General features: G+C 50.2%; 1 protein-coding gene and 1 long non-coding RNA gene across 2 annotated transcripts; both read right to left on the minus strand.

The window, feature by feature from the left end:
- Nucleotides 1-6,596: 6,596 nt before the first annotated feature.
- Nucleotides 6,597-13,069, minus strand: LOC139019524 (uncharacterized). The gene is made up of 3 exons (XR_011473121.1): nucleotides 13,049-13,069; nucleotides 10,939-11,078; nucleotides 6,597-6,749 (listed from the first exon to the last, which is right to left on the minus strand). It is a non-coding gene; the product is annotated as an uncharacterized lncRNA (long non-coding RNA).
- Nucleotides 13,070-13,071: 2 nt separating this feature from the next.
- Nucleotides 13,072-19,968, minus strand: LOC139019317 (protein Daple-like). The gene is made up of 6 exons (XM_070428355.1): nucleotides 19,915-19,968; nucleotides 19,627-19,857; nucleotides 18,894-19,132; nucleotides 16,186-16,329; nucleotides 13,146-14,009; nucleotides 13,072-13,096 (listed from the first exon to the last, which is right to left on the minus strand). Exons 1-6 carry the CDS (start codon nucleotides 19,966-19,968, stop codon nucleotides 13,072-13,074), a joined length of 1,557 nt encoding a protein of 518 aa, XP_070284456.1.
- Nucleotides 19,969-25,184: the final 5,216 nt, after the last annotated feature.

Below are 25,184 nucleotides of genomic sequence, written 5' to 3' on the forward strand. Positions count from 1 at the left end.
GAAATCCATAACCAATCTGTACTCGACTTCTTACAGGCTTTACAGTCTCCCCAGAAAGCAGTCCAGAAGCATGTTCAAGACGCTCTGCCTGTACCAAATTCTGATCTGGTCCATCCCTTCCAACTTGGTGATTCTGTTTAGATAACGAAATTTGCCACCCAAGGACTGACTCCTACATGAAAAGGACCACCCCCACGGTAATCAAGGTCGACAGGATCCTGAAGTGTCTTCATCACACCCGGCTTAAGACAGCCATGGAAATAGAGAGTCCAGGACTCTTCAGACCCTCTAGAGATTATTCCTGGCCCTCATTCCAAGCCCTTATCTTAGAAGCAAGCCCACTGACTTTATTTGGCAGAGAATTAATTCTATGAAGCTTATAGTCCTCAGGTGTCAATATAACTCCCTCCCCAACAATAACCCAAAAGAGCCAATGATTTGACTCATGTACATAAAACCAATGGGGAATGAAGTATCCATCTTCCCCAGACAAAGTTATCAGTGCTGGCACCAGGCCAAGCCTTTGGTTGAGGTCTCAAAGACCCAGCACATAGGGGCTCTTTAAGAACTCGCAAAGGGGACCAGAAAACCCCATATTTGGGAGACAAAGAGGGTAAAAAGGTACAAATACAGGAATCTTCCTGTGTGAGTTCGCCCAGAATTCTAGAGACATTTTTCTCTGGGCCCGCGCGTAATAATAAATGTAACTCCGTCTCTCTAAGCGTTGCTTGGTTCTTCTCCGGTCTTCTGTAACACCTGCACTCCGCTGCTCCAGGCTGGGAGGTGCTGGCAGAAGGTGGCAGTCACCAGAGCAGGATCAGAACTGGGCCTCCAAGGGCTCTGCCCACCCCCCTTGTTGTGGGAAAGGACTGGTTGCATCGCCAAAGGGAAGCCCAGCTGGCACGCTGCTTAGCGGGGGACAGCCTGAAGGGAAATGTGGTGGGTGGCCATCCCCTCCATAGCCTCAGCCTTGGGTTCCCCTGGCCTGCCTCACTCGTTCCCTCCCACCACCCCCTTTCCCAGATCAAGAGATGGGTCTAGGTGGCTGCGAGGGCTTTGAGTGGGGCTGGTCTGCACTCATTTCTCTCCCTTGTGGCCAAAGACAAAGCCCTCGCCAGGCGCCTGAGCTGGTGGACTGAGGACAGAGTACAGTCCGCCCAGTCAGCTCTGCCTCCCCCTCGACTGGGCGGGAAATGAGGGACAGAAGGAAACAGTGGGCTGTGCTCAGGCTTCCAGGTGTGACCTGCCCTGAGTGGATGAGTTTGTGGAAAGCCATTTCCCTCTCTGGGTCTGTTTTCTTGCTGGTGAAGTTAGGGGCTGCCTTGTTCCATCTGGCTTTTCTCCCTGACCCCGTGTTGCACCAGCCCCTGCCATCCTCACCAAGGGCAGTGTGTGTGCTCTTGCCTCTCCCTTGCACAGCCCTGTACACTGGTCCCCAGGCCCCTGGGCAGAAGTCAGCCATGGCCCACCAGTTGGCATGGGTGGGAGGTACCCAGGGATGCAGGGGCAGGCCAGTGCAACAAGTACCCCCTCCTCCTGCTCAAAACCTCTAGGCGGGGGGCATTGGCTGGGAGTCCCTTCCCCTCTGGCGCTTGTCTCCAGGAGCTTAGGAGACTGTGGTCCAGGCAGGTGGGCAGTGACCAGAGCTCTCCACACTGAACCTCGTCCAGCCTCCAGGGCTCCCACCTCAGCCTGTAAAATACTCATCCCCAGAAATCAAGGTGCGGGCAGGGTGGGCTCCTTCTGGGGCTGCAAGAGAAAATCGGTCCAGGTTCACCCCAGTGGCAGCCAGCTATCCTTGGTCCATGGCTTGGAGACCCATCCCCCTACCCACCCCTGAGTCCCAGTCTCATGGCCTGTGAGTGAGTCCAAATTCCCTCTTAGAAGAACACCTGTCACTGCAGGTAAGGCCCACCCAATCCAAGCCCTCCTCTGAACTTGATTACATCTGCCAAGGCCCTATTCTCAAATAAGGTCGCGGTCACTATTCCCCTAGGCATGGGTTGGGGGACACTGTAGAACACACCCCAGGAGAGGTATCACAGGCCACACGCAGGAGACAGAGGCCCAGGGTTGAGGGGAAACACAAGTCTCAGAGCAGCAAGCTGAGTATGAAATGCCCCATAACTACTGGTGAACACACAGAGGAATAACTCGACATATTTTCCTATGGGTAGATGGGCAACCAGGTAAACGATCCCAAGTGTGAAAAGGTTCACGCCCTGCTGACGAGCAGGGTTCCTTCGGTGGCAGGTCCTGAAGAGGCCTCTTGGCCATAACCAGTAGGGATTCCTGTAGGAAGTGAGACATATCCCTGCACTCACCACCAAGTCAGGGGTCCAGTGTTCTGAGAGGAGACACACTGAGGCTGCTGAGCCTTTTCTGGCACTGCTGCCCTCCCGCCAGCAGAGGGCGCAACCCCACCCCTCTCAGAGCGCTGCTCTTTGCCAGGAAGTCCTGCCCAGACCAAAGTCAGCATTGGTGCCTGTGGGGGATGCTGTGTCCACAGGGGAGGGAGCTTCTGCTGGTGTTTACCTGCACCATGTGGCTGCTGGAAGCCCGGAGGCAGCGTGGGCTCTGGGGCGGCTAAGGCCACGGTGAGGAGGAGTCCGTGCTGGGACCTCGGAGGGCGAGCCCCCACAGCGCTCATTGTGGGTCGTCTATTCCCTTCCCCCAGAAGGTGGCCAGGACAGAGCAGGGCAGGGGCAGGCCGGGCTATGGGTCCTCCTGGCGCAGAGGATCCCACTCTGCAGGCACCAGCTGCTTAGGGAGCCTTCTGAAGTGAGGGTTTTCTTTCATCTTCACCACAGCCAGGCCTGCTCCTCCCTGCAGAGTGTGATGGAGCCCTGCGCCTTCCTCGTGCCTTGTGCTGCCAGGACTCGGGGCTATGCCAGGGCTTCCTAGTGCCCCCACCCCCACCTCCCGCTCCTGTGTCATACTGGGATGCTCCACAACCAAATGGTTCTGGCTGGGACAGAGTTTCAGGGACTTGTAGTTAAAGCCACAGATCCAATGTAGTGACTTTACTTACACTTTGTGCTTGCAAAATCTTTTACAGTTTATAGAGCTTTCCCATCTGCCCTCTTCCCCAGCCTTCACAACAGCCTTGTGATTTCCCCCATTTTGGGAAAAGGAAACAGAAGCCTAAAAAGATGGAGTGGCTTACACAATAGCCCAGCACCTCTGGGTTCCATTCAACAAGTATTTTTGAGCAGCTATCATGTCCACAGTACCAGCCTAGACACAGGAGATCGAGAGATAAGAAATGGCTCCCACCCTCAGGGAGCCTTCAGTCCTGTAAGACAGGAAGGCCACATGCACAAAGGATTGCCACTGGGCAGTAGATGGTGGGTGCTTACTGCACGTCCCACTTCCCTCCCACTCACATTTACTGCTGGCTTGTTCTTGTCACTTTATACTCTCTGTGGGACAGCAGCTCTTCTGTAGTTCCAGCCCCTCTACCCTCTCAGGACGCCCAGATCGCACCACCCTCCCCGGGGGAAGGTTGACATAACCAGCTTCCTGCTACCACATAGGACATGTTCAGTGAGGCCAGCCCCGCTTCCATCTCCACTAGTCTATTGCCTGCCCAGTCACTCACGTCAGATGCCTGACCTTCAACTTCTTTTCTCATCTTCAAGACACCTCACCAGAGGTGATGGCAGAGGAATGGCAGCGTGAGAGTGCACATTTTCCTATCAGGAACTTCAACAAGTTAATCAGCTATAATTCAACAAAGAAATCCCTGCTCATCACAGATGCACGCCTGAGAGATCCACACACTAAAACATATAAAGGTGGGCAACGGGAATAAATGGGGAGATGGCTCCTAGATGCATCCCTGCAGCCAGGAACTTGTGGCTTAGCCCTTTGGCTGGGAAGAACAGAGAGCTGTGGGAGGGCAGGGGTGAGTGGGGGTAGCCCAAAGAGAGAGTGGCGAGAAAGCAAACTGATTGTGCCAGCAGACGCCTGACAGAGCACTTTCATGGGGTTCTGCTGTGCAGCTCTCCACTGTTGGGCCGAGGGTGGTGTGTCAGACAAAGAAACAGAACCACAGAGCCCTGCACCACCTTGGACTCCTGAAACTTGCCTCTTGCCCTTGGAGTCGGATCCAGAAGCATATTATCTGTAAACCTAGAGCTGTTGCAGTAGAATCGCTGTTTCCCTCTGTGACTGATCTCCAGGAGGGGTGGGGGCGGAACCCCACGGAAGTCAGAGGCCACTATTATGGTAAGAGCAAAACAAACTGCACCCACAAGCAGCCCAGCTGAATTACAGAAGCGATGGAAGTTCAAGACTGGGAGACCAAAGAGGTAAAAAGTCTTACGATTCAGGGCTTTCTACTGGAAAATAATAGGAAGACCTCTTCAGAGATAAATGAGTTAGCAAAGAAGGACAGCAATACCATGGAGAGCCACAGAAATGAGGATGATAAGAAAGAAAATGAAAAATCCCCAGAAAGCAAGCTGGAATACATGGAAATATGTGATATAAATGGCAGAGATTTCACGTTTGCAATTCTGAAAATACTCAACAAGATGTGAGGAAATACTGACAGGAAATGCAGAGCACTCAGAAAACAAATCACTGAACAAAACAAGAACTTTACTAAATAGATTGAAACTTTAAAAAAGAACTGATCAGCAATTTTGGAAATGAAGCATGCACTTAAAGACATTAAACATGAACTACTGAGCGTAGAGTACAGAACCAACCAGGAGGAGGAAAGAATTAGTGATATCCAAGATAGGAATCAAGAAATGATGCAGAAGGAAGAAGAGAGAGACCTGAGCAAAAGAAAAATGAAAGCTCTAGAAGACCTATCTTACTCCATCAGAAAAAGCAATATTTGAATTTTAGGCATTCTAGAGGAGGATGAGAGGAAGCAGGTTACAGAGAGTCTATTCAAACAAATAGTTTATGAGAACTTCCCAAATCTAGAAAAGAACTAGATGCTCCCATCCAAGAAGCAAACAGAACACCTAGTCACCTCAATCCAAAGAGGCTTTCTCCAAGGCACTTGGTATTGAAGCTGTCAAGAATTAACGAAAGCCAATACCGGTTTGGCTCAGTGGATATAGCGTCAGCCTGTGGGCTGAAAGGTCCCAGGTTCAATTCCGGACAAGGGCATGTACCTGGGTTGCGGGCACATCCCCAGTGGGGGATGTGCAGGAGGTGGCTGATCGATGTTTCTCTCTCATAGATATTTCTAACTCTCTATCTCTCTCCCTTCCTCTCTGTAAAAAATCAATAAAATATATATTTTTTTAAAAAAAGAATTAACGAAAAAGGAAAAATTCTCAAAGCAGCCAGGGGGAAGAAGGACATGACCTACAAAGGCAAACCCATCAGAATTTCATCAGACTTTTCAGCAGAAACTCTACAGGCTGGAAGAGAGTGGAATTAAATATTCAAATGTCTGAAAGAGAGAAATTACCACACACAAGTAATATATTCAGCAAAATTATCCTTTAAATATGAAGAAGAAATAAAGATGTCAGGGTGCCTAGCCAGCCTGGGTGAGTGGCTGATGGCTGTTTGCAGGCTGGCCATAGCCCCTTCAGGGTGGGGGTCCCTGCTGGGGTGTCTAGGCAGCTTGGGTGAGGGGCTGAGGGCTGTTTGCAAGCTGGTCAAGCCCCCCCAGCAGGGACCCTCACCCCTTGAGGGTGTGACCAGCCTGAGTGAGGGGCTGATGGCTATTTGCAGGCTGGCCACACCCCCTTCAGGGTCGGGGGTCATGCTGGGGTGCCTGGCCAGTCTGGGTGAGGGTCTGATGGCTGTTTTCAGGCTGGCCAAGCCCCCCAGTGGGGATCCTCACCCCATGAGGGTATGCCAGCCTGGGTGAGGGGCTGATGGCTGTTTGTAGGCTGGCCACAGTCCCTTCAGGGTGGGGGTCCCCACTGGGGTGCCTGCTAGCTTGGGTAAGGGGCTAATGACTGTTTTCAGGCTGGCCACAACCCCAGCCACACAAGCTCCAGTGGAGGGTGGCTGGAAGCAGGTATCTGGGATTTATTTACCTTCTATAATTAAGACTTTGTTGCCTTTTGCGGAGGCCACAGCCAGCCAGGGCAGGCGGGAAGCTTAGCTTCCTCCATCACCAGTGCAACCAAGCCTCCTACTTGCTCCAACTCCATGGCTGCTGGCCGCCATCTTCGTTGGGTTAATTTGCATATAGTTGCTCTGTTTGACTGGTGGATGTGGCTTGGGGCATAGTGAAGGTATGGTCAATTTGCATGTTTCCCTTTTATTAGATTAGATACCTGTAGTGCTGGAAGGTCTCGCCAGAGCAATAAGGCAAGAGAAAGAAATAAAAGGCATCCAAATAGGGAAGAAAGAAGTCAACTGTGACTTGTTGTGGATGCCATGATTCCATATATAGAAAACTCTAAAGATTCCACCAAAAACCTGTGAAAAACAATAATATAGTCAAGTTACAGGATCCAAAATCTATGTGCAAAAATCCATTGCCTTCTTATATACTAACAACAAAACTTTAGAAAAAGAAATGAAAAAAGAAGGTTGACACTGAGGCTTAAAGAGGGTAGATGATTATCTCAATTTAATAGCTCTAATCAGAAGAGCCAAGATTTGGACCCAAGCCCTCCGGTTCTGGATTCGAGCTCTCAACGGCAGATGCTCTGGTCCATGTTGTCCAGTGCGCCCACCTCGCTCCAGCCTGCTTCCTCGGGAAACTACCTTCTTCTCCCTCCTGTCTTCTGGAAGCCGCAGGGGTGAGGGGAGAAAGGGACCTGTTAAGCAAAGCATCTTGGGTTTGTATCCTTAAAACATCTCACTTCTCTTTTGTCCTCACAAGCCTGCTGGGAGGTGGCCATAGCTAGTATTTATCTCCATTCTGCAGAGTCCCAGCTACAGCGAGTGACCTGCCCAAAGCCACTGACTCCATATCAGTGGTCTCTCTTCTGCCCACTGCTAAATCCCCAAGAGCCTTCCCATGCCCTCTCCGCCCACATCACTGTTTTCCAGCTGGAAGATTACCTGCATCCACAGGATTACCTGTGTCTACACCATTGCCAGCCAGGAGGCCCTTCCAACCAGCGACCCCAGCCTGCGCTCTGCGGCCACTCACAGGCCAGCTGTGTCCTCCTCTGAGGCCAGGCCCTTGTTCAGACTGTAATCCCCCACCCCCCTCGCACCTGACAGCTGCCCTTGGCAGATGGAAACCAACTGATGTGTCTCTCTCACATCGATGTCTCTCTCTCTCCCTTTCTCTCTCCTTCTTCCTCTCTCTCTCTCTCTCTCTCTCTCTCTCTCTCTCCCACCACTGTAACCTCCTTCTCTCCCTTCTACTCTCTCTAAAAATCAATGGAAAAATATCCTCAGGTGAGGATTAGAAAAATAAGTAAATAAATGAAAACAGTGAATGTAAAGGGTAATACATTGCAGCTAACAGAAAATGAAGCATTCTAATACAACAAGGACCACAGCTGGGTTCTGGCCCTGGCTCTGCCACGAAACAGCACTGTGCTTACACAAGCCACTCAATTTCCTCATCGGTGCCTCAATTTCCCTGTCAACAGAAGGGTCAGGTGGAGGTTCTGAAATTCTGTGGTCCTGTGATTTCTACACAGAGGCCCTGCCGGATTCATGGTGATTTGACCTCAAGGCTGGGCTGGGACAGGACAATGGGAAGGCCCAGCTCCTGGGCTCAGGCCCGGGCCCAGGGGGAAGCCCTGCTGGATGGAGGCCGACAGTCTCAAGGACCGAGCCGACCCACTACCGGGGCTGCTGCTCTCTGGGGTAGGGAACGTGTTTGTGAACCTGCCCTGGGGGGTCCAGTGAACCCAGAGGAATAGAGGTCAGAACAAAAGGTTCCTGTGCTTGAAGACAATGGTGCTGGTCCAGGCGTCTGCCCCAAGCTTCCTTCCCAAAACAGAAACCTGGTTTTCTAGATCCCGCAAACTTGAGACAAAACCTGATACGCCTGCTTTAGTGGCTCTAAAAGCACAGACTCTCTGCCCCTTAAACAGGCTCCTGGCCAGCTGGCATTCATCATCCCTCATAGGATAACCCTGAGTACCGAGGGCGGGACCGAAAGAAACTCTAAATTCTTTCCATGCTGGGAGGGACCTGCATACAGGGACCTGCCATACACCAGAAGGTACAGGCCCAACAAACTGGCCACTGCTCTAGATGCTACAGCTTCCCCTGCTCGTGAAAAAGCAAGCTTTCTGTCCTGTGTGTAAGCTACTGACGCTTAAATCAACTCACTTCTTTGGCGCTGGATCATGGAACTTGTGCTGATCTATGATTTTCTATTCCAATTTTTCATTTTGTCTCTGTAAGGCGTTTAATTTGTCTCTAACAGAGGAGAGAGAAAAACAGTCTGTTTTTTAAAATAAAACACATAAATTGACTCATCAACCCCACCTGGGACCTGGCCCAGAAGGAGCCTGTGTGTTCCTGGGACTCAGACATCACAGTGCTCATGACCACCATGACCCCGGAGTTGGGAATATGGGGATGGAAGCATGTGACATGGGTCCAGGAGCCTAACACGTCGAGGAGGAGAAGGCTGAACACCTAGAGTCAGGCTGTACGTCACCTCAGGAGAGAGACCCTGAACCATCTGACACTCAAGCTGGGAAACCCTGAGGGTTCTGGCCAGGTCACCTTAGGAGGTTGGGCACTCAGGTCAGACCCAGGGCAGGGCTAGCTCCTGTGGGTGCAGACTAACCTTTAGTGGTGGGGAGGGGTCTGCCCTCACTGAGTTAGATGGGCATCAGGTTAAAAAGGTCAGTATAGCAAAGTCAGACCTCCTACCTGGACCCACTCCAATGTTGGGCTCCTGCTAACACTTCTAGTGAAGCAAACTCAAAGCCTTTTGGGGGCCAGACAGAGAAGATAAGGAGCAAAGCGGCCTGGGAGGACCTGAGGGAGGAGTGGGGGCTGCGGCGAGGCTGAGCGCTTGGTACCATGTGGGAACTAACGCGGGGCATGCAAATGGAGGGCCGCTCTCCATGAGGCGGAGCTTCTGAGTGCTTTTCCCAAAGGATTCAGAAGCCCCGGCTCCGAAGCAAATTCTCTTAATTCCTAAATGTGGGAAGTCAGTTCACATTTTTAAAAACACAGAAAGGACCAGAGAGACACCTCTTAAACCTTGGGCTGCCAGAGGACACCCCTGCTCCTAGGAGAGGGAGCCTGTCCTTCCTGAAGCAGAGGGCATAGCATGCTTTCCTGTTGTCTGTCTAGGAGTCATGCACGCAGTGCTCTCTATACAGCGCCTCCCACTGGGCCGCTGGCTCCTGTCCTGTTCCTGTGTCTCCTCACCCATGTGGCCTTGACAGCTCAGACCCCTGCTTTCCCTGCTTGAAAACGAGTCCTCAGCATCTAGACAGGTGCTCAGGCTCCTTCATTCAAGAAGGTGCCCAGCTCCCCACCCCCAATCCAAGGGCTTTTCCGCGAGTTCATGGCAAAGTGAGCACCCATGAAAACGATCGCTTGCAAACCACTGAGTTCCTGGCCACTGACCTGCTCTGCTCTCAGTACCCTCGGCTCGGCCTCTATTCTTCTATTCTATGTTATTCTGTTCCCACAACCATCCAACAGCCCCACAAACTCATGGCCCAGCTATCCCAGGGCTGGGGAAGACTCCACTTGGAGCAGGCTCAGGAAGCCTGCCCATTCCCTCGCCTCCTACAGAAACTTTCTAATGCAAAACCATCATCAGATCATCCCCTGGGTACCAGGTCTCCACTAATCTAGTTTGCAGCAAGCTCTGCTGATAATTTTTAGCAGCTGCGTCATAGAGAGCCCACTTCAGGCTACAATCTCTAACTCCTACCCCAAAACTATAGTGTGGTTTCCCATGTCAACCATTGTTGGTAGGTGTCAAGCCCCCTGTAGATGAGCAGACGAATCTGGGAGAACAGTGAGCAGCACTGTCACCTCGGGGATCTGGGACAGCGCCCCTTGGTCACTGTGGCCATGTCCCTCTGTCCCACACTGGCCAGCCATTCCCAATCACAAGGAAGGACAGTCCCAGCAGCACAGCACCGAGGGGTGAAGACCACCCTGGACCCACAAGATGCATCTCAGATGACTTGACTTCCAAACCACAAGGTTTCCAGCACCAAGGCTCTTCCTCCTGCCCTCATTTCTGACACCTTCCTAGGCCCTGTACACCAGCATCCCTTAATCACCCACTTCCCAGTGAATCCCACTCATTAGCCGGGCATGGCAGCCTTCCACGGCTGAGCGCTGCCTCCTCCAGCTCCCCTCCTGCCACTCCCTGCACCTTCCCTGCACCCACACCACGCCAAGCTCCACCTTCACATCCCCCCCCCCCCCCGCCCCAACACACCCACTGGCTAGCCTTCTCCTCATCCATGTCAGCAGCAGAACTCCAACTCTCACTATCATGCTTTCTTCTACCTCCATGGAGCTCCTCAACATCTGTCTAAGTGCATCTGCTCACATCCCATCACCTCTACTGGCTATTGGAGAGCAGGTAACTGGTTCTGTGCACTTTGCAGGGCCAGGCCTGTCGGCAAAGGCAATGTGGGCAGGGGGAGGATAGCCACTGTGCACCAACAACCCACTCTGCAACCCATTAAGGGAAAAACCGACACAGAAAGGGCTCAGCCTGTGATCTGAAGTCCTTCCCTAGGAACCTCTCTTTATCACTGTTGTATTTTTCAAAGTGAAATTGATCCCAAACGCAGATTAAGAAGCATCTGGCAGGGGAAAGTATCTCTTGAAAAGCCAACAAAGCCAACCATTCCTATTTGCAGAAATCTAGAACCATTCCCGGGAAAATGAGAGAAGTATGTGCTGGTAAGATGGTCTGTCCCCTTGCCTGGAACACCAATGCGCCCAGGGGGTTTTCTGCTGCCCAGAATGGCGCGGTCTAGTCGTGGAGCTAGAAGCCACGACCCCTCTGTTGACGGGCGTCCGTCAGCCCACACCCCTCACACGTACTGCCGCTGCTCCTCCTGGTGCTGGTCCTTGTTCTCCACGTCCTCCTGGAGAAGCCTCTGGTTCTGCTCTTCCAAACTTTGGATTTGGCTCTGCAGGTGACGGTTTTCTCCCTCCAAGTTGCCCTTGAGGCGGAAGAGCAGCTAAAACACAGATGGACAATGTCTCAAACACCACACGCTCCCGTGATTCCACTGCTGGGAATCTACTTCCAAAAGGAGAAAAAGGTCACATGCAAAAGGATGGTCATTTTGGTATTATCTACGTCAGCTGGCATGACCAATACGGCCAGTGCTATGGGGATGGCCAAGCCTTCTGCCACTGCAACATTCAATCAGGCAGCCACTGGCCACGTGTGGCTGCTGAGCACTGAAAATACAGCCAGTCTGAGCTGAGGTATAAGTGCAAAATATATAATAGGTTCTGAGGACTTAATAACAATTAAAAATAATGTAAAGTATCTCATTAATAAGCTGCCCGGTGTGTGTGGCTCAGTAGGTTGAGTGTCCCATTCACCAAGAAATCACCAGTGTAATTCCTGATCTGTGGCGAGCCGGCATGGCCATGGCATACTCAGCCCCAGGGTGCCTTATGTGCCATGCCAGCTCAGCCTGGTTCAGTGACCCTGAGAGGGGGGGGGTGAAAGATTAAGAAAAGACAGCAAGAGAATGAAAGCTGGGTCTCAGTGGGATGCTGCTTCTCTGACAAAGAGACAGCGCCAGTGCCCACAAGCCGTGTCTTTATTTTATAGCAGATGCCACGAGGCAAAGTAAGGGCGTGATCACGATGTTTACAACATTCTTGTGGGTTTCAGTCCTACTCAACTACATGCACCTGAACTCTATCACTCAGGCATGTGTGGCCACGTGTTTGGACCATAGGTTCAAGCTTCCCGCTATAGCTGTTGGCTATAATTGTGCTGGGAAGGCTCTGCCCTCCAAGCTGGGCCTTGCATGTGGCAATGAGAGGACTGTGCCCTTTTATCAGTCCAAGGCTTGAACATGTCCAAACACTGTAGCCGCACCCCACACCGATCAAGGCACATGCCTGGGTTGCTGGCTCCATTCCCCAGTACAGGGCATGCAGGAGGCAGCTGATGGATGTTTCTCTCAAAAAACCAATAAAAAATCATATTATTTTTAAAAATCTTATTAATAAGCTTTTGGGGTTACATGTGATATTTTAGATATAAGGGTTAAATAAAACAGACCCCTACATTAATCCCACCTGATTCCTTTTACTTTTTGAATATGGCTACTAGAAAGTTGAGTGATACATGTGGTGGCCTGCATTATATTCCTATTGCACATCTCTGCTGTAGGCAGGGTTGGCGTGCTCTTCCTGTAAAGAGCGAGGTACTAAATATGTTAGGCTTTCCAGGCCGACAGTGGTTTCTGTTGCAATTGTTCAACACTTATTACAGCAGGAAAGGAGCCAGAGAAACAATGCACATGCATGGGTGTGGCTGTTTACAAAAAACAAACCAAAAATCTTTACTCGTGACACCAACATTTATATTTCATGTCACTTTCACTTGCCCCCAAATATTATCCTACTTTTGATTTTCCCCAGCCATTAAAAACTGTGAAAGCTATTCTTGGTTCACAGCCGTACACAAACAGGCATGAAGCTGGACCTGAATTTGGGGCTGAGGCTGGCCAGCTCCTGCTCTAGAATATCATCGCGGTTGGTGTAGCAGGAAGTCCCAAGCTTTGGCTTCAGACAAACAGGGTTCTAACCTGCTACTTCAGAGGGACAAGGATGGGAACCCCAGCTCACAAGATCATTGCGAGAATTAAATGAGATGACACAGAGAGCAGAGTGCTCAGCCAAGAGGATGGAGATAAAACGGTATCTGGATGCTTCCCTGCACCGCCCCGACCCTGCAAAAAGCAAAGATCAGGTGAAAGGTGTTCTGTAGCACACCCCTGCAAGTCCTGGTGTTCGTCCCAGTCAACTGCCTCTAGCTTCCTCTCTGCCTCTGTGTGACATTCACACACACCCTTTGAGCAGAGATGCCAATGAGGACCCATTCCCACCTGGTTAAGCTCAAGGCGTCAGCCCAGAGAGCAGGCCCACCCAGGATCCTGGAGCCCTGCAGCCCAGGCCTCACCTGGCAGTGGTTGTCCAGCTCGGTCAGCGAGATGTCCCTGCTCTGGAGCTCCTCCCTCAGCCAGTTGCACTGGTTCCGCCAGCAGTTCACCTCCAGCTGCATGTCGTTGAGGGAGGTTTGCAGCTTCTTGTTGTGCGTCTGCAGCTCCTCCTGCTCCCCCTTCAGCTCCTCGTACCGGCCCTGCCAGCGGTTCACCTCCTGTTGCATCTCCTTCAGGGTGGTTTGCAGCTCCTGGTTTTCTGTGAGCAGCTCCTTGGTGTGGGTCTGCAGCTCTTTGGTGTGGGCGTACAGCGCCTCTTGCTCAGCCTTCAGCCCCTCGTACTGGCCCTGCCAGTGGTTCACTTCACGCTGCGTGTCCTTCAGGGACATTTTTAGCTCCTTGTTGTCTGTGAGCAGCTCCTTGTAGTCTGTGAGCAGCTCCTTGTTGTCTGTGCGCAGCTCCTTGTTGTCTGTGAGCAGCTCCTTTTTGTCTGTGAGCAGCTCCTTGACAAGGGTCTGCAGTTCCTTGGTGACTGTGTAGATCTCCTCTTGCTCCCCTTTCAGCTCCTCGTACCGGGCCTGCCAGTGGTTCACTTCCCGCTGCGTGTCCTTCAGGGACATTTGTAGCTCCTTGTAGTCTGTGAGCAGCTCCTTGTCTGTGAGCAGCTCCTTTTTGTCTGTGAGCAGCTCATTGACCTGGGTCTGCAGTTTCTTGGTGACTGTGTACATCTCCTTTTGCTCCCCTTTCAGCTCCTCGTACCGGGCCTTCCAGTGGTTCACCTCCAGCTGCATATCATTCAGGGAGCTCTGAAGCTTCTTACTGTGGGTCTGCAGCTCCTCCTGCTGCCCCTTCAGCCACTCATACTGGGCCTGCCAGGGATACACCTCCAGCTGGGTGTCCTTCAGGGAGTTTTGAAGCTTTTTAGTGTGGGACTGCAGCTCCTCCTGGTCCCCCTTCAGTTGCTGGTGCAGGAAATTGGCCCTGGGGTTCGAGAAACAGAAGGCCAAGGGCTGAGGCGCACTCACAGGCTCTGTCCAACTTGTGCAACCTTAATCAAAATTGCAACCTCTCTGGGCCTCAATTTTTTTAATGTGTTAATGAATGGTTGAACAAAATCAGCGGTTTTCAAACTGTGTTCATTGGGGTACTAGGAGGCTACCCCAGGTGCCCCACTGCGTACTGGGGGAGAAGGACAGGCAGGCTCCGACACCACTACAACAGAGCATCCCTATAAAAGTCCTTTCTACGTGAGGCTTTGGCACATCTGCCTACTTGGAAAAAAGGTTCTTTGATTCAAACATTTAAACACTGAATCAGAACATTTCTGCTCTAAGACTCTATGTCTATATCCAGCTCTTCTCCCCAATTCCAAGCCCCTTTCTAATTGCAACTACTGAGATACACAAAATAGAAGATTCTGGAGTGTTACCTAAATCCACTTAAATTATTGTCATCATCATCATCATCATCACCCAACTGGGATTCCTTGGGGAAGATTCATACCGACAAAGCTCATATGACCAGAGGCTCATGGACTCAATGTGAACACAGGTGTGTGAAGTTTGGCCCACACAGCTTTTTAAAAATTTTTTGACATTTACTTATTTTGTTCTGCTCTTTTTCATTTTAAAGTGTGTATGGTTTTATTAATTAACGTCTCTCCAATAAAGTCAACTAAAAAAATAAAATAACATCAAGAAGAAACAGAACAAGATAAAAAGATTCTCCATTGTAGTCCTATGAATACTCGCAGGTTAGATTAAGGGTCCCCGCCCTCAAATATGTTTCCAGGTCCTCCCAGTCCTCTGTCCCGCCCAAAAAAGCAGATTAATAAAAAACACAAACAAAACAAAAAAATAATTAGTGTATCAGCATTCCAAAATTTTAAGGTACCCATCAACATTCAGATATCTTCTTCTCAGGAAAGAAAAAAAAAAAAAAAAAAAGAAAGCATAAAGAAGGAAGACCTGGCAGTCCATCCTGCCTCCCAGCTGACAGCCTCTAGCTGGGTGTATTCTCCACCAGGGCCTGGTCTATCTCTGACTCTCCTTCCCCACCTGCTGGACTTGCCCGGCCACTGCAGGCAGCTGAGTTTACAGCCCCACAGCACATGTTAAATCAGGGCTGTGGGGAGGAAGGCTTCATGTGGTCACGCCTCTGGGTTGAGGCAAGACTTGGATTCGAATCCTGCCTGTGTCACTAACTAGGAGCATTGACCTTGAACAAGTTGTTTAATCTCCCTGAGCCTGTTTCCTCCTCTGTTGCTGTGGATTTTTTAAAGGATAACAATAGCTCAGTCAATTCTCGTGATTCACAGTATAATGTTCTACCCAACCACGCGAACCCTGAATGAGTGAGTACTGAACCTGTTCCCACCGGTTCCTGGGAGTCTCTGGTCACATTTTGTCAGCTTATCAAGATGTAAAGACGCCTTGTGTAATACACTCAGAGCCAACAGCACCATACCTGGGCCCGAATGACCCTTGTGTGCCACTCGAATATTCCCCATGAGGCCCAAGTGCAGCATTGCACTTGGGAACACTAGACAGCACTTCAGCGCTCCATTTTGGGGCCATTTCAAATGGCAAAATCGCCACCGAAGCGCAGAAAACAGAACACCATGGCACTCAGTGGCCCATGAAGAGGACACTGGTTGGTGAGAACTGAAACACAGCTGGGGTCAAAGGCCTTGTTCAACCTCAGCTGCAAATGTGCACATCAGGCGACTCCAGTATCTCCCACTCTGGGCACGTCCATGACAGGCCACGGGCATTGATTTGGGGGTCACCGGTACATTTCAGCCAGGAGGTGAATTCACAAATGGGAATGCATGGATGCTGAGGACCAAGCCTCTCTCCCTCACGGGATCACTGGTGTTAGAGGATGCAGGTGCCCCTGCCCGACAGTCATCAGCATCATAACTGTGGGAGGGAACGTTGTCCAAACCTAGACAATGCCCCATCCCAGCTGCCGAGTTATTTGTTCCAGCCACCAGCTGGAGTCCCCTTTACCTCGTTACCCACCAGCTGCATCCAGGGCAGGGTTGGTAGAAATGCACCATCACCAGGGGTCTCACTTGAGCTCAGCTCAGCGGGTGCTGAGTGAGTGGGTCAGACTGACATCCCAGCAGAGGCCCTGCAGGGGGCCTGGCGGTTACCTGTCCAGCTCTCGCTGCAGCCTCTGGTTCTCCTCTGTAGCCATGGCGCTCGTCCTCTGCTCCTGCTGCAGAGCCTCCTGCTCTGTGGTCAAGAGCATCCCCAGCTGATCCAGCGCCACCTTATGTTGGATCTGGTCCTTGTAGCTGTTGAAGGGAAACATACCCACTAGGAATGGGCACCCAGGGAGACCTCAAAGCCTTGGTGAGCAGCTTCTCTCTGCAAGCTGAGGGAGAATGAGATGGACAGGGGATGGGGCTGGACAGAGAGAGGGATAGACACTGGGCCAGCTCGGGGGGTCTCCTGCAGCCCAGAAGCCAAGCCCTCTGCTCCCACTCGACATGTCTCCATGGTCCCTTCCATCCCTGTCAAAGCAGCCTCCCTCCTACATCCCACTGGGAACAAAACCACTGTTTTCTGGACTCCACACCCTTCTCAAAGAAACCACTGCACATACAGCGTAATTCCACAGCCAATAACAGCTGATCCCCCTCACCGGGCCCTGGGTGAGCCCTCTGCCTCAGCTCAGGAACTGCATTCTGTCTGCTCTGAGCCAGGCAGCTTGGGGGCCAGAGGCTTGCCTGGTGAGGCCCAAGCAGCCACCAGGGGCAGCTGCACACTCTGCTCCTCAAGGCACCCCCAGTCCAGCCCTTGCCCTCGCTCTCCCTCAGCCTCCCCCTCAGCTCAGGATTTTATTTCCTTCCTGTCTCAGTCTGCAGAGGGTCCCGCACAGTCTCTCTGAAGGGCAGCAGAGCACAAGAGGGAGCCCCTGACCAGCTCTAGGCTGTTCCTCCTCCTGCAGGAACCTTCCCTGTTCAGGTGACTCAGGGGCCTTCCCAGGTCCAAGGTGGAGACTGAGTTTTCACCTTTCAATCTTCCCCAGGCAGGCAAATGCCTTTCCAGACCTCCTTCCTGAGTTGTCCACACCCAGAGACAGGCTGACAGAGACCTCCCCAGGTTCCATGGTTTCAGCCCGGGGGTGCAGCCCTCCATCCCCGCCCGCCCCCCGCCCCACCCCATATCAGCTGTATTTGTACCATCTGCCTGGAGCCAAGACTTGTGGGGACTCAGACTCAGACACCTGCTTGGTTGGCTGTTAGAAGACAAACATTCCTTTGTGTGGCCTTTAGTCATGGGTGAAGGCTCCTGGAAAGGACATGGGAAGTGGAAGGTGGGGGTGGGGGCTCTGCTGGGCTTTCAGTGATCTCTCATCCAGGTTTGACAAACAGTGCTATGGACCATTAGGAGATGTCTGCTCCTATCAGACTCTCATTCCTTCCAGCCAGAATGAGCATCTTCTGCCTCGTGGCATCTCTGTCGCTGCCTCCTCCACTCTGTTTCCCTGTTGTGTCTTGGAAAAACACACGGATCAAGCATATTGCAACCATTAGTAACCTCCCTCCTGCAGGGCAGAAACTGGGAGTCCTACTCCCCACTGAATCCCGGGTCCGAGGCTTGACACCCAGTACATGTGTGCCAGGGGAACAAAGGAGCTTGTGTCCCAGTCAAGTGTCAGGTGAAATGAATACAGAACCCCCGGCCTGTGTTCCAGGCACCTCCACCTCCAACCTAAAGCCTTTCTGCAGACACACCAAGGGCCTCCAGCTATCTGTCCAACCAGCAAAAACCACTGAATCACACAGCCGGTCCACCAAGCAAGGAGCCACAGGCAGAACAACAATGAACTCCTCCCTCAGAGCAGTCAAATGCCACCTGCACAAACCTTCCCATGTGAACAGACATAAGAACATATCCACACGGTTATCATAGGGCATTGAGGGTAGGGCCTGAAGCGCCTGGTGCGGGGTGGGCACCACAGGAGGCTCCCATCAGTAGTCAGGTGGGTGCATTCCCACCACGTTAGACAGCACCAGGCACCCAGTGGGTGCTCACTAAGCGTCTCGTGAACACAGGATGGGTGTGGAGGAGGCAGAGAAGGAGATGCCAACAGGCGGAAGATTCCCCACATTGTAGTCCTGTGCACATCACACCTCCCCCAGGCTCTGGGTCCCGCTGCACCTGCCGGGGCCCTTGCAATCAGGGATCTGCTGGGGCAGGAGCTCAGCCGAAGTTGGCTGACTGCATGCACACAAAGCACTGATTTGGCAAAAGCGCAAAGTTAAGATTTATGCATTTAAGGTACATCAATTTTACCTTAAAAAAGGTGTATGAAGAGTCAGAGGTAAAGGTGACATGAGAATGGCAGAGTATTGGTAATGCTGCTGCAGGTGAGGGGAACACAAGGTTTTCACTATACTATTCTGCACACGTCCATATATTCAAAAGTCTCCAAAATTACAATTAAAAAAAGAAATTCAGAAGCCCAGACTTGGAGACTTGCACAGGGAAAAGGCCTGGGGAGCTTGGTAAGTCACGCCCCTGAAAATTGGCAGCTGTGGTCACTTTCCCCTCTTTGTCCTTGGTGTGGAGAGAAAAGTAAGAGGGGGTAGGAATGCCCAGGGGAGCTGGGACGCCTATGCTGACACCTGGTTTCCCTGAGCCTTGATTAGCTGGGCACACCCTTCTCCCCTGGGGGACCCTCTTGCCCCTTAGTCTCCAGCTGCACCAACTCCACATCGCTGAGGGTGATGGTGGATTTACTTCACTCCACTGTGAAGCAGCAGGACCAGAAGAAACATGAGGGGCCAGAGTGACAGGGGGACAGGAGCCCTAGGGAGCCCATCAGTCACCCCCAGCCGCCGGCACCCACCTGTGACTGAGAGCCTTGCTCTCCAGCTCCAGGGTCTGACAGGGCATCTTCTGGTGGCTGTACTGGTACAAGAGGTCCTGGTGATCCCCAGAGAGGTGCTCCTGGAGTGCGCCCAGGCACGCGTGGTCCCGCTGCAGGGCCCCGTGGGCGGCCGCCAGATGCTGTTGCTGGAGCTGTGTGTTCTGCTCTGTGAGCGCAGTGAGCGAGGCACTCTGGGAGCTCAGAGTGGAATTTTCCACCTGCTGGGAGGGAGAAGGGGATGATGATTCAACAGGTGCAGGCCCAGGGGAATCATAGACTCCGGATCCCCACATCCCCACATCCCCACATCCCCACACGGAGTGAGGGACCAACAGCGGGTCAAGTGTCGACACCAAAATAGCAGGACCCTCAGGACAGGCAACACCCAGCCATTCTACCTGCACTTAAGGGACTGCTCTGGGAAGGCCCACGGCAGAAACTGAGTGTCCCATGGGCCTAAGCTTAGTCCTGGGCCCCTCTCTGCACATGTGACCTTTCTTGGCAATTTATGCCCTTTCTCTGGATAACCTCCTTGGGTACCCTCTCTGACCACTTTGAAAAGTGCATGGAAAATCAGTAAGGACATAGAGAACCTGAACAGCACTACCAACCCATTTCACCGATATTTACACACCACCATCCAACCGCATTCAAAGCACCAGAGAGTTGACCGGGGAGGAACCGTCCTAACTCATTCTGAGGCCAGAATTACCCTGGTGTCCAGCTGCTTGTCCCGCTCCAGACCCTCAGGCTGCAGGGTGTCCAGAGACGTCTGCAGCCTCTGGTTCTCCAGCAACAGGTCCTGGCTTTCCCACTCGAGGGCGTGGACACTCTCAGGGGCCGTCGTCAGGGCACTGAACTTTGTGGCCAGCTTCTTGGTCTTCTCCTGCACTCGCTCCACCTCCTGCTCCAGCTCCTGTGCCTGTGCCGCCTGCGACTTCACCTGCTGACACCAAACTCATGACTACCTGGGAGGGGGAGAGGGTGGCTCCCTGCTAACAATGTGACCACGAGTGGGTTTCCGTAACTGACAGGGCCAGCAAGCAGCAGGCATGGGCACCAGCTTATGTCAGGGTGACGTGCTCAGCTCACACCTGGCAGGTGGCAGGTACAATAAGAGCTGACCCCTCCTGAGAGCGCCAGGCCCCTCCCACCCTCAGAGCTTCTGACATGGTCAGTCTGGGCCGGGGCCCAAGAGCCTACATTTGGACTTGTGACCCTGATGCTGGTTTGGGATGATGGCTCTAAAGCTAAAACAGAGGAGCCCCACGATCCAGATCAGGTGGCTCTCAGAGCTTTTAAACACCCCAGACCTCAGGCCACCGACTAGAACCTCTGGGGGCAGGACCTTCAGATGCCCAGCCACCAAGTGAGCAGCAGGTCCAAGAGCCGGCTCCATTCACCTGGGGGGGAGCGGCCTGGCACAGGCAGGTTTACAAACTCCAGGAAGGATCACTGCTCTAGTGCCAGCTCTGCCTACTTCTCCTGGGCCGAGGCCGCCCTGCCTTTATCTCACAGGTCTGGGCACAGTCTCCAGACTTCTCGGAAGCAGCAGGTAGGCAGCTTCTTCCCCATGAGGGGGAGGGTCAGGCACAGTGGGGCTCATATCCGTGTCCTCACAGCACCCTGTGGGCACACCCAACCCCCTGCCCCAACATGGGGACCCGAGGACAGGGCAGCCCCACCAGCCAGGGCCAACAGCAAAAGGTGCTGCAACGTGCCACGTGTCTGAGTCTTTCTCACAAGTGAGAATATCTTTCTTCTCCTTCCTTATCGCTGCCCCACTTTCTAGCCCCAGGTCTGGGCTCAGCAGGAAGCAGGCATCTTCCCTGATGGCAGCGCCTGCTCCGGAGCCGGCCCTGAGGAGGAAGGCCCTGCGCAGCTGTCACTCACCCTCATTCAGAGAAGGGCACTGGCCCAGGGAGTCCAGTGATCTGCCCAGAGGACCACAGTGAGGATGGGGCAGAGCGCCACGGTTCCTGCACCTGGTACATGGTGTCCAGAGTAGGAAACCCCTCAAGCCCCGCCCCCAGGTCAGGACCGCTGCCCCAGTTTGGAAGCCTGCGAAGACCCCCTAGTCCCAGGACTGCCAGGGCCCTGGAGGATGGAGTCTGTGGAGACCCCAGGGGGGCGGGAGAGGAGCCAGGGCACCCGCAATGGGACAGGGAGGCAGGTGCACTCACCCCCGCCACCAGCGGGCTCTGCAGAGAGAGCTCCATGAGCTCGCGTACAGTATCGTCCATCCTGAGGCTGTGTCCACCGTCCATCGCTATGCACACAGGCTCTGGGCCCACCGTCTCTGTGCCCACCAGCTCTGCGCCAAGTTTTGCCAATGGCTGTTCGCCCCACATTCCAAACGGTTCCTCACCCCACATTCTAAACTGCTATTTGCACCACATTCTAAACTGCTATTTGCTCCACATTTGAAAAAGGCTCTTGGCCCACCTTCTAAATGGCTCTTGAGCCTGTATTCCTAACTGCTCTGGGCCCCGTATTCCCAAGGGCTCTGGCAGGGAACACAGCTATGTCGGGGGCTGTGGCAGCTCCCAGTCAATGCTAAGTGCTTTGGAATACACAAAAATTATGACACACTCCCTATGAAATTTAAAATCTTTCTGGGCACATAAAATATGAGGAAATATAAATATAATGGTTCTATATTTACATCCTATATGATTATAAATGGAAATTAACCACTTAAACCTAATTTTGCCAATCTCCATTATAATTTTTTTCCATCAGCCAAATTACAGAAATTTGATCAGTTCCTTTGAAGTAACCATTTTATTTTGTTAAGTCTGACCTAGTAGCTCAGCTCAGGAGTTCTCCCCATCGACAGTGAACGCAGACGCTCCAGTTAGTCGTTCATACATTACAACACCTAAACCACCAGTCAACTGCCTACAAAACGATTTGTTAGAATATTAGCTAATAAGTAATTTAGAGGAAAGAAACATGAACAAAACGAAGCTGCATATTTGGGAACTATTTCAACACAAATATTTTGTACATAATTCTCCGTGCAAGGAGCATTGAACCAGCACATTCAAGGAAGACCTTTAGAGAACAGAATTGCAGGATCCTCAGAACAAAATTTAAACAGTTGTCAATCAATGAGTGAAAAGGGTTTAAATTATTTTCTAAACTAGTAATGGCTTTATTTTGGTAAACTAATTTTTTGTTAATTTAAAATAAATATAAAATTTTAAAGTAAATGAAATCTTTGAACTTATGATGGCAGGGGGTGGGGGTGAGTACCAATTAGCATTTTTAGTAACCATCCAGCTCCAATAAATAGTATCAAATTGCTTAAAGTCAAAGATCAAAAATGAAAAATAAAACCCCTGCTGAAGGCGTTATTTTTTCATAATCACCTACATCAATTTGTCTTATAGAACCCACCATGTAAATCTAGTAGCCTTCATTGGTGGGAAGCATGATGAGATTTAAAATAATATAAAACAAATTTATAAATGTAGTTACCTGAACTGAGAACACAGCAAATTACATTTAATTTAAAGAATCTTCATATATTTAAAATTACTTCTTTTATAATTATGTGAATCAAGATTTCAATAATGATTTCAATAATAATAATAATAATATATAAAATATTAACTCGATGCTCAAATTTTAAAGTCTCTGCTTCCAAATTTCAGGGCCAAGTCTTCAGAGAAAAGCAGCAAAATTTATGAGCCTAGAACTGTTTTAAAGAAAACACATAACAGTGACATAGAAAACAGGCTGAAACCACAAAAGAGTGAGTGCAAGCCAGGCACAGCGAAGAGCACGTTGCGCACATTATAGCTCATTCAATCAAATCAAAGGCCTCAAGGTGTTCCATCAACTCCCATTGACTTCACTGAACTTTGGTCCTCAGGTATGCAGAAATTCTAGGAGGAATATAAGGTTTTCTTTCCTGAAAATGGGTTCCATGCCCTGGCTGCTGTGGCTCAGTTGGCTGGAGCATCATTCCAATAAAAGGTTGTTGGTTTGATTCCCAGTCAGGACACATACCTAGGTTTTGGGTTCAATCCCCAGTCAGGGTGCTTATAGGAGGCAACCCATTGATGTTTCTCACATCAAGGATATTCTCTCTCTCTCTCTCTCTCTCTCTCTCTCTCTCTCTCTCTAAAATAAATAAGCATATTCTCGGGTTAGGATTAAAAGAAAAATGGTTCCATTAGGTCTTAGAAGGTAATTTTCAAATTTTAGTACTTATAAATTCCTATGAAAATTCCCAATAGTTTCAGAGAATACCTTGAACCAAACTAAACTAACAATTTAATTCTTTTATTTACTAGTATACAAGCAGCTTCACTACCATCTGAGTCAGACCCTCAGAATTTTGAGCTGTTGAATTGTTAGTCAATAGATACAGCTCTACAATCAGGCTCCTAGTTGTGGAAAGTTAAACAACAAGCTTTAAACATATGATAAGTCATAAGCAAACATCACACTTAAGATATGTGGGCTGCACATGTGGGGCTTTGAAAGGGGATGAGGAAGAGGGGACGGTAAGAAGCAAAAAAGAGTCAGAATCCCTTACTTGGAGAAAGTTACTAATAAAGCAAAAGTGTTAAGTAAGAACTGTACAGGTCTATACCCTTTCATACATGAAATAAATATATGTGAAGAGATAAAGAAAGTCTCCAGTATGTCTGCAAAGTTAAAAGCAGAAATTGGGAATAAGAAAATAGGAAAGATCCCCTTTTCAATGCCCTCTTAGAAAGCAAATATCAACCTAAGGTGACACAGCCAACTATATGTCCTGTGTATTTTTCTAACAAAAATTAATAATGCCAATAAACGCTGTCCAAATCATCAAGCGCGACTCACACAGGAGCAGTGGCAGTTTGCACATTCAGTGACACCTCTGTACTGTGCTGTGGCTCAGCTGAGTGCTAACATTCCCACCATCAGTTCCCTTTTCCCCACATCCTCACCAACACTTGTTACCTGTTGATTGATTGGCGATAGCCATTCGGATAGGTGTGAGTTGTGGTTTTAGTTTACATTTCCATGATGATTAGTGACATTGAGCATCTGTTCTTGTCAATTGGCCATCTGACTGTCCTCTTTGGGTTTGCAGCCAGTCCATCAATGGCTAGTCCCATGAATAAAAGGTTTGTTCTCAAGAAAAAACATATTTGGATGGTTAGATGCTATTATCACAATGTTGACACCAACTAGTCCCTCAAACAAAATCCTGAGAATCTTTACTTCTTAATTTAGTTTTTGCAAGGAAATATTTATTTGTGTTTTTTTTTATTGATTGATTTCTGAATGAGAGAGGAAGAGAGAGAGAGTGAGTGCGAGTCAGAAACATTGACTTGTTGTTCCATTTATTCATGCATTCATTTAGTTCAGAGGTTCTCAACCTGTGGGTCATGACCCCTTTGGGGGTTGAACGACCCTTTCACAGGGGTCACCTAAGACCATCAGAAAACACATATATAATTACATATTGTTTTGTGATTAATCACTATGCTTTAATTATGTTCAATTTGTAACAATGAAATTGGGGGTCACCACAACATGAGGAACTCTATTAAAGGGTTGCGGCATTAGGAAGGTTGAGAACCACTTATTTAGTTGATTCTTGCATGTGCTCTGACCAAAGATCAAACCCAAAACCTATCGACCAGGGCTGGGAACATTTATTTGAATATCTTTATATGTATATATAATGTTTTAAAACTGAAAAATGAACAGCCATATGCTTACTCAGCACCCAGTGTAAGACACAGAATGCTACCCTTCTAAAACCCTGAATGCCCCCTACCCATCACAGCCCTCCCTGTCCTCACCAGTGGCAACCACTATTTGAAATGTTATGTTTACCCAAGTCTCCTGATCATTAAGCACTTTCTGTCATTATATATTGTTCTAAAACATGATATTCAATTGTATGGCTATGCTATAATTTCCTAATTTTGACTATTTAGAAATATTTGTGTTATAAATAATAAAGTAAAAATATTATTATGGATAAAAAATACTATGTTTACCATATCTTTGATTTCCCTTACAGTTTTACCTCCTAGGTATGCATCTGTATACAATACTTCATTAAATTATGAATGTAGTCCAGTCTATGTAAATGAGGTCATGCTGTGAGTGTCTCTCTGCATCTTGCGCTTTTTCTCAGCTTTGTTCACCTTCAGTTCACATGGCTGTAGCTGACTTATTGTCACTGAAGTAAACTCTTCCTCGCAGAATTGCGTTTAATGGCTGCACCACATTAGTTCTCCTGTGCAGGGGCATTTG

The sequence above is a fragment of the Myotis yumanensis genome, unplaced genomic scaffold (assembly GCF_028538775.1).
Source record: "Myotis yumanensis isolate MYYU_CA2020_CCGP unplaced genomic scaffold, mMyoYum1.0.hap1 SCAF_11, whole genome shotgun sequence".
NCBI classification, from domain to species: Eukaryota; Metazoa; Chordata; class Mammalia; order Chiroptera; family Vespertilionidae; genus Myotis; species Myotis yumanensis.

Coding starts and splice junctions, on each gene's coding strand:
- LOC139019317 (XM_070428355.1), bottom strand. CDS start 19,968: ATGCCTGCTGCTTGCTGGCCCTGTCAGTTACGGAAACCCACTCGTGGT. Junction 16,330..18,893: donor AGCAAGGCTCTCAGTCACAG/GTGGGTGCCGGC, acceptor TCCCTTCAACAG/CTACAAGGACCAGATCCAAC. Junction 14,010..16,185: donor CTGCAGCGAGAGCTGGACAG/GTAACCGCCAGG, acceptor CTCGAACCCCAG/GGCCAATTTCCTGCACCAGC.